General features: G+C 40.0%; 1 protein-coding gene across 5 annotated transcripts in view; it reads right to left on the bottom strand.

Annotated features, from left to right (window-relative positions):
• Nucleotides 1–2,959: 2,959 nt before the first annotated feature.
• Nucleotides 2,960–12,112, bottom strand: part of LOC140942712 (polycystin-1-like protein 2) — a 41,117-nt gene continuing 31,964 nt past the window's right edge. For all 5 annotated transcript variants that reach the window (XM_073391680.1, XM_073391683.1, XM_073391682.1 and 2 more), the window contains 7 exons: nucleotides 11,727–11,942; nucleotides 11,147–11,395; nucleotides 9,812–10,555; nucleotides 9,223–9,463; nucleotides 7,762–9,071; nucleotides 7,149–7,320; nucleotides 2,960–6,385 (listed from right to left, as the gene is read on the bottom strand). In XM_073391680.1, the coding sequence (XP_073247781.1) occupies nucleotides 4,494–6,385; nucleotides 7,149–7,320; nucleotides 7,762–9,071; nucleotides 9,223–9,463; nucleotides 9,812–10,555; nucleotides 11,147–11,395; nucleotides 11,727–11,942 (4,824 nt within the window). In that variant the 3' untranslated portion in view covers nucleotides 2,960–4,493. The remainder of the gene's footprint in view (nucleotides 6,386–7,148; nucleotides 7,321–7,761; nucleotides 9,072–9,222; nucleotides 9,464–9,811; nucleotides 10,556–11,146; nucleotides 11,396–11,726; nucleotides 11,943–12,112) is intronic.

The raw sequence follows: 12,112 nt of genomic DNA, 5'->3' as shown, positions 1-12,112 counted from the left end.
CATTACTCATTCTCCACCACGTGCACATACTTACTCGCTCTTTAACAAATTCAAAATACTCAACATATTTAATATTTATAAGTACCAAGTTTCTTGCTTTGTTTTCCTTCACATGCAGAAGCTCTTGCCCTCTTCTCTTTCATCTCTTTTCGTTCTTAACTCTGATTGTCATCAATATCCCTCCAGGCAAAAAGACAACTTACATCTTCATACTCACATATATTCTTTTTCTCTTCGGGTACAGGGTCCTCAAATTTGGAATGACTTTCCTCTCTCACTTCGTCATTCACTTACTCTTTCTAGTTATAAACATAAACTGAGAGATTATTTTCAATCATTATAAGTTTAAACTTAGTTAGGCTAAAAAATTTTTATTATTATTATTTTTATTTTATTTTTTTTCTCCCTTCAAACTCTTTTCTTTATTACGTTTTGCACACTATCATTAATTGTTATGTTTATTTTGCTTTATATGCAGTAATAATTCTTTATATGTTGTAATAGTTTTCCTTTTCTCTGTAAATTTTGTACTTATTAATTTTTATTCTCATTGTAACTTAGCAGCACATTGTAACTCTCTGACCTACGCCATATAAGCCTCTAGGTTTGGCATCTTATTATCGTTAACGTTGTGCTTTGTGTACTAATTTATCAATAAAGAATCATTATATTTTTGCTAAATTCGCGAACTCAGATGCCACCAATGCAAGCATTTCAAGTGGTACTTGGCTTTTCTCAAGTCTTGTGTTACTCTTCTCCACTCAAACGTTTTTGCTGGCCAGAGTCCAACATTGCCAACCATTAAGCTAATCAAAATTTATACCTTCAGAATACAATGAAACCTCTATTAAGCGGACACCTTCGGAACCTTCTCGCGAGGCTCTCTGCGCTTGCCTAAATAGGAGAGCTTGCTCGCAGGTTAGTGTCCGCTTAAACGAGTTTTGTAAAAGTTGCGCAATGTTTGTTAACGATTAAGTTTCAGCGGTTACGCCTGTGGACTAAAGACATCGATCTCACGCATCAAGGACAATTTGTCACGCCTGACAAACAAATCTGGACAAATTGTTCTTAACACATGATGACTTTGTGTCCTTTTTTGTGTTCTAACGAAATCATATCAAAGCACGCTAAAAGTGTCGTCTTTTAAGTAGCTTCGGAAGTGCTCAAATGTCATCTGCAGACATTTTCGGCAACGTTCGGAAGTCTTCGGAAATTCGTCGGAAATCTTCGGAAGTCGCCGGGACGTTTCCGGAAATCCCGGTCATGACAAGGTGAAAATCTCACGCATTTGACTCAGAAAAAGTTGGCAGGTATAATATTGGGACGTAGATCATAAACACTTGCAATAGACCTTTTTACCGATACGGCGGCCATATTGAATTAATTCGATTTAAGGAGTATTATAGGATGCCAAAGGCGCATGAGCATATTTCGTTTGTATTTTTGAGCGCTTTTCGGGACATTTTTTCTTAAAGTTTTCTTAGAATAAGATTCTAATAATGAAAAAGATCCTTGTGCCGTATTTTGATGTAATAATGATCGCCTTTTTCCAGAGAAACATACAGTGAAACACCATATTTCTAATACTAAACTAGAAAAAGGCGATCATTATTACATCCAAACACGGCACAAGGGTCTTTTTTCCCATTAGAATCTTATTCTAAGAAAACTTTAAGAAAAAATGTCCCGAAAAGCGCTCAAAAATAGAAAGGAAAGGTGCTCATGCCCCCTGGGCATCCTATAATACTCCTTAAATCGAATTAATTCAATATGGCCGTCGTATCGTTAAAAAGGTCTATTGTCTTTGTAAGCACAGGTAGCCCAAGCTCGAAATATGAGCATCGGCGAGCATCGGCATTGTTGCGTAACATTCGAAATATAAGGATTTGTATGGGAAAAAAAACCTATCGTTTCTGTAACCTACGAAAATGAAAGGATTTCAATAAAAAACAGCTTACCTTACTTAAAATGTGTCTTACATCTCTGCTGTGTGGTCCACGGGCCGATTAATGGCCGTTTTATGGGTTTTTATGTAAACGGTTTTCTCTCGAACTGTTTTTTATTGAAATCCTTTCATTTTCGTTGGTTACAGAAACAATAGGTTTTTTCTCCCATACACATTCTTATATTTTGAATGTTACGCAACAATGCCGATGCTCGCCGATGCACATATTTCGAGCTTGGGCTACCTGTGTTGTAACGCCCTTATTCTGAGCAGCCATCGTATACTGGACGCGTTCTCAGAGGAGCGTAAATTTGAGATCATAGGTCATTAACAACAGATGATGGCACACATGGATTTTACAGTAAAATCATTAAAGAAATATGACACTTAAGCGTCTTGCTGGTTCCATTAGAAGTGCATTATCATGGAGCTTTGGAAATATCTTGAATTAAGTTCTTTTGACAAACAATTGTTCTGCGGCTGGCCCTCTTATTTCTCGGATTCAATTTTTGATTTGTCCACCTCAGTTCAAAATGATGCTGGAGAGAATGAAAGAGCTAATGTTATTTCTGTTTTTAAAGCTGATGCTAGATGTAGTCGAAAATTATCGATCTATTTCATTACTACCCATTCCGAGTAAATGTCAAGAGAGGATTGTGTATAATGCTGTATATTCGCATGTGGCTCCCTATCTGACAGATTGGCAGCTTGGGTTTGTGAGGGGACGTTCATGTGCTACTCAGTTAGTTCTGTCAGACCATCAATGGTCAAAGACCTTAGATGAGGGTAAACAGGTGGACGTTGTTTACCTGGACTTTAAAAAGGCTTTTGACAGAGTGGCACATAATACCCTGCTGCATAATTGGTGTGATTTTGGTATCTCCGATCCAGTGCGCTTTTGAATTGGTGTAAGGATTATCTCACCGACCGAGAACAGAGAGTTGTTATTGAAGGAATGAGTTCCACATGGTGTGCTATTCCATCGGGCGTACGTCAGGGCTCCTTATTGGGCCGTTTGTTCTTTGTAATTTTTATTAGTGATTTGCATGAAGTAGTAATACCTGGGAACTGTCTGTCATTATATGCTGACGACTACAAAACATCCAGGATTATAAACTGTCCAGCTGATCATTCCGTATTTCAGTCAGATCTCAACAATTTATATTCATATAGTCAACAAAACCTCACGGAGTTTAACGTGAAGAAATATAAACTAATGCAAATTACTAAAAGGAAAACAATTATTCACTCTGACTTACACTTAAATAATAATATCCTGGAGCTAACATCTAACCAATTGCAGTCTGTCTTGGACACTCATAACGATAGAATATCGAATAAGGCCAACAAGATCCTAGGTCTAATTAATAGAGGGCATAAAAGAATGTTTTTTTTTTTTTCAAACTATCCTTTCCTATCGTCTTAATCATTCTATTATCCACTATAATTGGCGCCCTGCGAGCAGAGCCTCTATTTGCCTTCTTCAGTGAGGAGATAAAAGGAGGCTCTAACAGAATCGCGTTAAGTCTTTGAAGTCGCCGCAGCCCAAACTTCTAGAATCTGGTCTAGTCAAGCAGGTTTTTCGAGTACGACTATCTGTTGATTGATAAACCGATGGTCATAACAGAGCTCGCTAAACCAAGGGAACGGCTATTAGGTCTCTATCCTAGCAACATGCAGCGTATGCTCAACAGAGATCTAACTCGGTCAACTGGGTAAACTGTGAGTTAACAGCTGTTTTCTTTAACTGGTGGTCCCCTCCACCAGAGCATAGGCTCCTTGTCTGGTCGTCCAAATTCATGGAAATGCGAGGGAAATATACTACGAGCGAGCAAAATCACGAATGCACACGAAAATCGCCACCCGCGAGGGAGAAACTCGCGGAGAGAAGATAGAAAATAAGCTCCTTAAAACAATTTCCGCTTTTCCCCGCGTGACAATTTTCACGCGTGTTTGCTTTTTTCACCCTCTCAACTATCCCTGATGAGGGACTGCTCGTAGTCTACAGAGAAAACGTTTCGGCGCAACTGTAAGTGAAGGTATTTAGCTGGAAAAATTCCCCCAATGACATGACTGGAAATCAGGTAAATTCCCATATATAGCCCAACAATTTGGGAAACCGGCAAAAATTCCTTAGACCACAATTTCCCAAAATAACAGAACAAAAAGATTAAAAACGATGTTGTGTTTTCTGAAATAATATGCACGGGAGCATGGTTCTTCTTAGTGGGACACCTCAGCAAGATACAATGTGACAGTCAGTAAGTTTTCTTGCTGCTTTTCACATATTTTCAATCCCTCCACAGAGTGATCTGGCCTTACTAAAACTTATTTCACTATTGCGTGAAAACTGTTAACAGGTGACGTTTGCAATGAACAGATAGGAAAGAATTGAGATTACTTCCATAACGTAATTGAACCTACACATCCATTTTAAATATATCTTGAGTTGAACATAATCAAGTTCCTAAAATATGAATATTAAATATTATGACCTTCTCAAACTACATTGTGTTTTCAATAAGACCAAAAATGTAACTGTAGTCAATCATTTCGGGATGACAAGTGGTTTACTTTCTAGCCTTGGTCTTAAGGTTAAAGCAACGGACGGTCCCATCATCTGAACATTAGTCTGCACAATGTATTTGTCTCCGGTCGTTGAAAATCTTCTGAGGGTATTTTTGTTAAGCCTCACAACTGCACCAACATCAGCAAGCCGCTTGCGAACATTATCGATTGTCTCATCGTCATCTACCATGGACTCAGGAAGGTCTCCCAACAGATCTATGAAATCTTCATTAGACACAGTCTTTTGCGAAGCTATCGTTGGCGCGAGTAAAGCCTCGGGTAAATCACCCAAGAGATCTAAAAGTTCTTCGTTAGAACCGTCATCAGATGCGACAGAGGGCGGCTTACTTTCGAAATCAGGTTGATCTCCCTCCATGGCTACCTCATTAACATAGATAGCTTCAGTGCTGATTACACACTTAGCAGTCTTCTCATTTTCTAGTAAGGCAAGCTTAGAAGATGAAGAGTTTACAGGATCCCACGTTTCAACGATGGCAGGGTAATCAGAAGGTAATGACGTGAAACTACCAACACTGTCTCCTTTTATCTGTGATTTCGATTCGTTTCTAGACCTGTCATAGAGTTTATGTCTAAAGCCAACATTTCCAAGCCTTCGCTTCAGTATTTCATGCAAGCGATGGATTCTCGTTAAGTAGTACTCCTTGATGAAATCACCAAGCTCTGCGTCTGCAAATTTACCGCCCGAAAGTTCCCTGACGCTTTCATAGGAGTCGTTTAGAATCGCCAAAAACATGTTGATGAGGATAAATGTCATGCTAAGCATAAAGCTGATTATGTACGTTGGACCCAAGATACGGTTACTGTACTGAAGTTCATAAAAATATACTTCATCTCCAAGGAACTTTTGAATAAGGGTGCCCAATGCGTCTATGAATGAATGGTACGATATATTGTCATTCCCGAACACAAGATATCCAAGGAGTGCGAACGAGATCAGGTTAATGAAAAACAGAACAGAATAGGACGCCACGTTAGGCGACGAAATCTTGAGGGAGGCAACCATTTGACAGACGTGTCTGTTGAACCGAATTAGCCGTAGAAATTTTACGGTGACAACGAACACAACTACTGACAATACAAGTAGCTCCAGATCGGACCAGAAGAGGGCGTAGTCAACACTCACTGTCTCGAAAGGGTTCGCTTGTACTCGTTTTACAAACGATGAAATATACTTCTCCTTGAAAAAGAAGAATGCAATTGTTATGATTGCTGAGACAAGTTGAAGCAAATTCATCCAGTTCCAAAATGATACAAAGTACGAGCAGCGTTGGCGATAAATCTTTACAGCCTCGAGTATAAGAAAATAAGCGACTAAAATTAACAGGATAATATGACAGGCAACGAAGAGAGAACGCAGCCTGGGATCAGAAGTGCCATATATGGAAAGCGTGTGAAAACGTGCACGGGTTTCTGGTTTTCCAGTTGGAATAACTTCGTAAAGAAGCTTTGCCACGCTAAACAAAGACGTCGAAGGCTGAAAAACGGTAAATTCTATCAAGACAGCTGCGGTCTTTTCATCAATCCAATCGTTGCTTTCCAAGTTACGAACAACTCGAGACGCTGTTCGAGAATTGTAGCCGAGATCAGCAATGTATCCTCCACCTTCATACTTAGCATGCTTTCCGGAATATGACAGAGTATCAAGCTCCACTGATGTATTATACCGCCAAGGCTTCGGGCAGAGTCTCAGCAATTCATATACAGAGTGATATTTACTTATATTCGTCACTGGTACCCACCCAGGTAGATTAAAACGTGTATCGTCTTCATTATGTGGTGAATATAGTGGAATGCATCGCCCGAAAATGGCTTCTACCTCCGAGTAAACTTTAGCAGTCTTGCATGCTTTTACTAAAAGAAGAAATGAACAGAAATGAACATGATATTCACGTCTCTACAAGCTTTAGGGACTGTGAATTAGGCTCGTCGAAGAGATTCTACTTAACGGTTGCAAGATAAGCTTAGCTGGATAAGCGCCGTTCTGCCTAGCCTGCGTGCGTGAGGAAACTGGACGTCTGCGCGCAGGCAACGTTCTGTCGAGCGGGAGGCCGCTGGTTCAAACACCAGCTGGAACAATACACAGGTCCTTCAAATGAATGAGGAGAAATTTCTAGTTTTCTGGGATAAGGACGATAAACAGTAGGCCCCTTTTCACAACCTGTGCACGCATAATACATTCTTTGGGACGTTAAAGAACCCACATTGGTTCAAAAGAATACGGGACTTTGTCCACGTAAGGGGGTATTTATAACTCTTTACTTCCCTCCATTACTTGTAAACTGCGCCAAAAGAAGTCGGACAAAAGTCCCCCAACTAGGGTTGTAAATTTTCCCTGAAAAGCCTTGAGTGGAGTAGATAATGAGATATTAACAATTTTACCTGAAAAGCCCTGAGGGGAGCGGAAAATGAGGTATTTACAATTTGCTATTTACATGTACGCTTCGGCAGCAAAAAGGTACGATGCGATAATATTGGATTTTTTTTTGTGCTAGAGACACTGGAGAAAGTCTATTATTGCGACGAGGCTTTGTGATCAAGAAGCGAGTTTTTATGGCCTATCCGTTATCTATCAGTGTCTGTGTTAATTACCTAACTATCTCTTACTAAACCCTACCTTCTTTAATTCTAGTTTGCTTGAATCTAGGCATGCCCACCAAGAATGCTTCTCGAGTGCTTAGAAATCCCTCCGGAGCAACAAAACTTTGGTCATTATACCACGTAGTGTCATAAATTCCAGGAATGAATGACTCCTCGATCCAACCCCAGAATGCATCTGTAGAATCAACCTTGAAGACAAAAGCCACAAATATTCCCTGAAAATTAATACTTTTTTTGGTGGCCGATAAAAGAGGCATCGGCAAACTTTCAGAAAATTTCTTCAATTTCAGCTTGTAGCTGAGTCGCTGCAATTTTAGTCTCGTCCTTGATTTTTTTATTTCCACATCCATACCTAGTTCAACAAGGGTTGCTTCGGCAACTGGTCATTAGCAATCTGGCATTGGGCATTTGGGCAACGGAAATAACTGCAATGCTTTGTTTTAGCGACCACCAACAAGACCTTCCCAGTGTGCAATTCTCAATGCCTGAAGCAATCGTTTTGGAATACTTCTCCCACCCTTTCAGTTCCATTCCACGCTTTTTGCCACTTCTACTCTAGCATAGTGAAAATATCACCGTCACACTATTAATTATAAGGAGCTTTATCAAACATTTCTAGGGACCTTCACCTCTTCAAATGACTCCTTAAAAATGTTCTCGAGACTGGCTGTTAGTCGGTAACGACTGTATCCTCGATTACCATACACTACCAGAAAGAGACAAATAACAAACACTAAAAACATCACGATCTCAGCAAGAGTACTGACGGTCTCTACAACGCTTTCCCTCGTTTTCCTTGCTGTGGTGAGTTCGTTTCCCTTCGGGGCTATAACTTTAATGCTTTGGTCATCGCTTAAAGTGGAATCATGAAAAGATTGTGCGGTCTTTTCCTCGGGTGGTTTCTTGAGGATCAGTGCAAGAAATAAAGCCAAAGCGATAACTTTTATTGGCTGCATGACTGCTATATCTTGGATAACAGAGATCAAAGCGGACGTAAGCCATTGGTTAGCTATTTCTTTTCCCCAATGAACGCTATAGAATATGATGAATGTCCCTGCTGCAAGCGAAGAAAGAATGCAAAGTGACCAGGCAATATATACAAAGAAATGTGGAAGACACCCAGGGCGTTTGTTTAAATTAGTATTGTAAGAACTAGTAACAACTGAGCCTTCATTTTGCCCATAACGTGATGTCCGTTCTTGGTCGTTTGAAACCTTGATGTTTCGAAATATAGTTGCAATCATTAAGTTTAAAGGAACAACGATCAAAGCACTTTGGACGCCTATGACAAGCTGGTTTAAACTGAATCTGAGTGGACCAAACTTGTGCGTGTCCTCTTGTTTTTCACCAAACTGGTAAAACATTGCCCCTGTGAGCATCGCAGTTAACAACACGCAGACACAGCATGAAAGTCTCTGTGCACGTGTAAATGGGCTATGAGGTGGCCTGGTCACAACAGAAAGCCACAAATGGCTATCGCTTAAACTCTTTGACGCCCGAGTGAAGAACTTGTACTTGAACTTGGAGAGATCTCTTTCACTTGCGAGTGGTATGTCAGCTTCGACCTCCCCGTCCTCTTTACCAACTGCAAGCCACCGATTGCAAAGAAAATACCATTTTTCTTCTGATTCCAGGTCCCTTATTACAACTTGACTGATGTACCAGGATGGGTTATTACCGGAGTTGTCGTGCCAAATTTTGATCATGATCGGAGACAGCAGATTATCTGGTAGAGAAATCAAAAAGTTATTGATGCTTGCTCTAGCAAACAGTTTTTTGTCGGTATATCTGTCGAATAGATGTAGAGTTTCGCTGCGAGTTTCCTCCCCGTATATGATCATAGCGACGTTGGCTGATGTACCGGATCCTCTCCATATACCAGTATACACTGATAACTCAAACATGCGTCCCCCTTCCATTTGAAGGCGAAGATTTTCAACTGCCTGTCAAAAGAACACAAAAAGAATAACAGTGATTAGTCAGAAGTTACCCGAATACCGGGTATGTTTTGGAAAGTTCTCTGATCTTTGGAAACATACGTCCCGTGGAATCTGATCGAATGTGATAAGTAGGGAAGGTGGACAAATCACTTGCCTTATATGCATCCTTTTCGTCAGCTCGTCTGGCAATAAGGAGCCCAATAAACCACAAACCAAAGATGGACAACACGGTCGCTAAGACAACCACGTTTCCAGAATCGAAGATGTTAGGAAACTGTTTAAACACGTAATCGAAGTCTATTGGGTTTGGAGCCACAAGAAAGTTTCCACCAAACGAGGATAAGTGGTTACACAGACAATGTAAAGCTCTGGGGCTAGAGTCTGGTCCAACCTAGTTTCAAACAAAACAATCAAGGAGTTAAAGATTACAGCAAGAATGGGTTTTTATTAAACATCCCATTTTACTGTCAGTGGTTTTGTACTACCTAAGTGGCGATAGAAAATTACCTGGATCTAAATTGTCGACCATTTGTAAGTATTCAGCTCTGTTATTCTTTCCCACAACCATTAAGGCTTGGGCTGTACGGGTTTCTTTAAAATATGCTCTATGCTTTTTAATGCCTCAGATAATTCTCGTGTTAAATTAATTTTCATCCGACATTTACCAGGGTAATATTTTAAGAATTTAGTTATGAAATAAGCCTTGACTTTGCTATCAAATAAGACCTGTATGACCTACCTTACATCCCTCCGTGGTCCACGCTTGCGCAGTAACATTCCAATACTGACATGTCGCCATGCTCACCTGTAAAGTGTAATTTACATCCGTACCTGCGTTGTATGGTTGCGTTATTACCAAAACTGGGGGAGGAGTGGTTGGGGGATCCTTCACACCTACACAGGATCTCTTTTGACGACCATTATGCGAGCAATCTCGCCTTACGCGCTTCATTTGACCTCGTGAGCTGCTATTGCTTTTTTCTTGATTAGAAAGTCTTTCATTGGCTACACCCAGGTAGTGCGGCCCTGTATGTCCCGTTGTAGCAGAGGAGACAGTCACCGTAAAAATGTCAGAAGTGCAGTTTGTATAGCCTTTCTCCACGGAATAATTGCAAGAGCTGTAGTCTGGAACAGTCGCTGTAAAACTGTAATTCGTGAGCGTCGGTCTCTGCGCGTACCGTAAATATAGCTTAAGGGTTTCATTACCTATAGGAACAATTCTGATGGAGATAGCATACTCGGCTCCTGGAAACTCCAACTTGTGGAGCTGCATCGTTCCGTTGTTGCTTGGCTTTACGAAGTATTCCTTCACTTTTTCTACATTTTGGTTAATTGGAGACAGAAAAAGTTCCACTTCCTGCTCGAGGTTGTAGATATTGATTCTGTGGCCATTTTCGTCTTTCAGTTCAAAGTCAAGAACAACAGATTTGATGTCACTGGCACTATTGTCCCAAGTGTAAGGGTTGCTTTTAAATGTCACTAACTGAAGATTGATAAAAATAATAAAGCAATAGGTTACTTGAAAGAGTACTCCACCTTTACTCAGCCTCATTCAGCTCTCTACTATTGGATTTTGTTGTTCAATTGCAAACTCATTGTTTTTTTTTTTGGTTTTGTATTGTTAGGTCCTCTGTATTGTTCTACTGACAACCCTGCTGTGTTTTCGGTTGTCAAGACATCAGTTCTATCATCTTATCTGTTGCATGTATTGCCTGTTCTCAATTCTATTATGTACGTTATGCTGTTTTAATTCCCTTGAATTAAATGATGGGAACTTGGGAAAATATTGGATTTGGGGGTTGTTAAAGATTATTAAAATATGAAGTAAATAATTAGTAGACAATTACCAAATGGTCCACCACCACAACAAGGTGCCTCTGATCCAACTACCGGACTCACTGGTTTGTGTGTATACCATTTCTACCCTAATTTATTTCCTTCCTAAATCAACATCATTTCCTCAAAAAACCAACCGTAATTCCCCCTTAAGTCAAAAAAATTGAGTACAGCATGGTTACGCTACATGGATTATTTCGAAAAATTTAATCTTTGAAAATTTTTTGGGAAGACTTACCTGACTTGATAGATACTGCCCGAGATTTCCATCGTCTCCTACTAGCTGTTCAATAGACGGTATGACAACTTTAGAGCTCTCGTCCTCCAAAGCCTTGCCGCCAATTCTAGAGGGAATTTGACGATCAACAACCATGGACAGGGTCCGGGTCTTAAGAACGCTTGGTTTTTCATAGAGTTCTTTTATAGCCTCCACATTGCTGCCAACGCGATTCACAAGGTCCAGGATTTGTGTTGAATATGATTTACTCTAGAGATTTAAACAATACTATATTATATAGACTGTAAGTAAGAAATAAATACATTTACCCAAGACTTCGCATAGTTTTCTCGGAAATACAGTATTTAGTAATAAGGCAAAGAACGTATGCGTCGAAATCTCCGTCATATTTATGTCCGATGATTATTTTGTGTTTGATTCCAAGGGGTTGTTTCACTTTGGAAATTGGTAACCTAGAAAGAGCAGCATTTCACCAAATGTCAAGTGATCGCTTCGGGCCTGTACCACTGAATTTTTAAATCCTTTATTTTGATGTCTATCGATTATAACTGACGATGGTTCTTGAATAGTGTATTTTTACCTTTTCTCTTCTCGCAGGGGTACTGACAAACAATGATTCTTCATCCACGCTGTTGCCATCCCTTGCCTCGTGAGAAGTAATATCCAACAAGTTCCCCAGTCCATTCAGTAAAGCGGTCCCAGTTTGTTCTATGAGCTCCTCCTCTCCGTGTTTCGATTTTCCTGTTTCCTGGGTCATAAATGTGGTCATGTAGTCCAACATTATAATTGTTTTTTCCTAATGTGGAAAAGGGAAAAGCATTAATTTTGTTTCCAGAGTTCTGATACCTTGGATTGGTGTACCCCTGCACAATGAATGTGTCAAGGTACAGCCATGTATATTCTTACCTAAAGAAACCCACATGCCAATTTTGTGTAGATATAACGAACAGTGAAACAAAGGTAGGG

This window comes from Porites lutea, chromosome 7 (genome assembly GCF_958299795.1).
Source record: "Porites lutea chromosome 7, jaPorLute2.1, whole genome shotgun sequence".
NCBI lineage: Eukaryota > Metazoa > Cnidaria > Anthozoa > Scleractinia > Poritidae > Porites > Porites lutea.
Note: the sequence above shows the minus strand (reverse complement) of the source record. Positions and strands in the feature narration are given on the sequence as shown.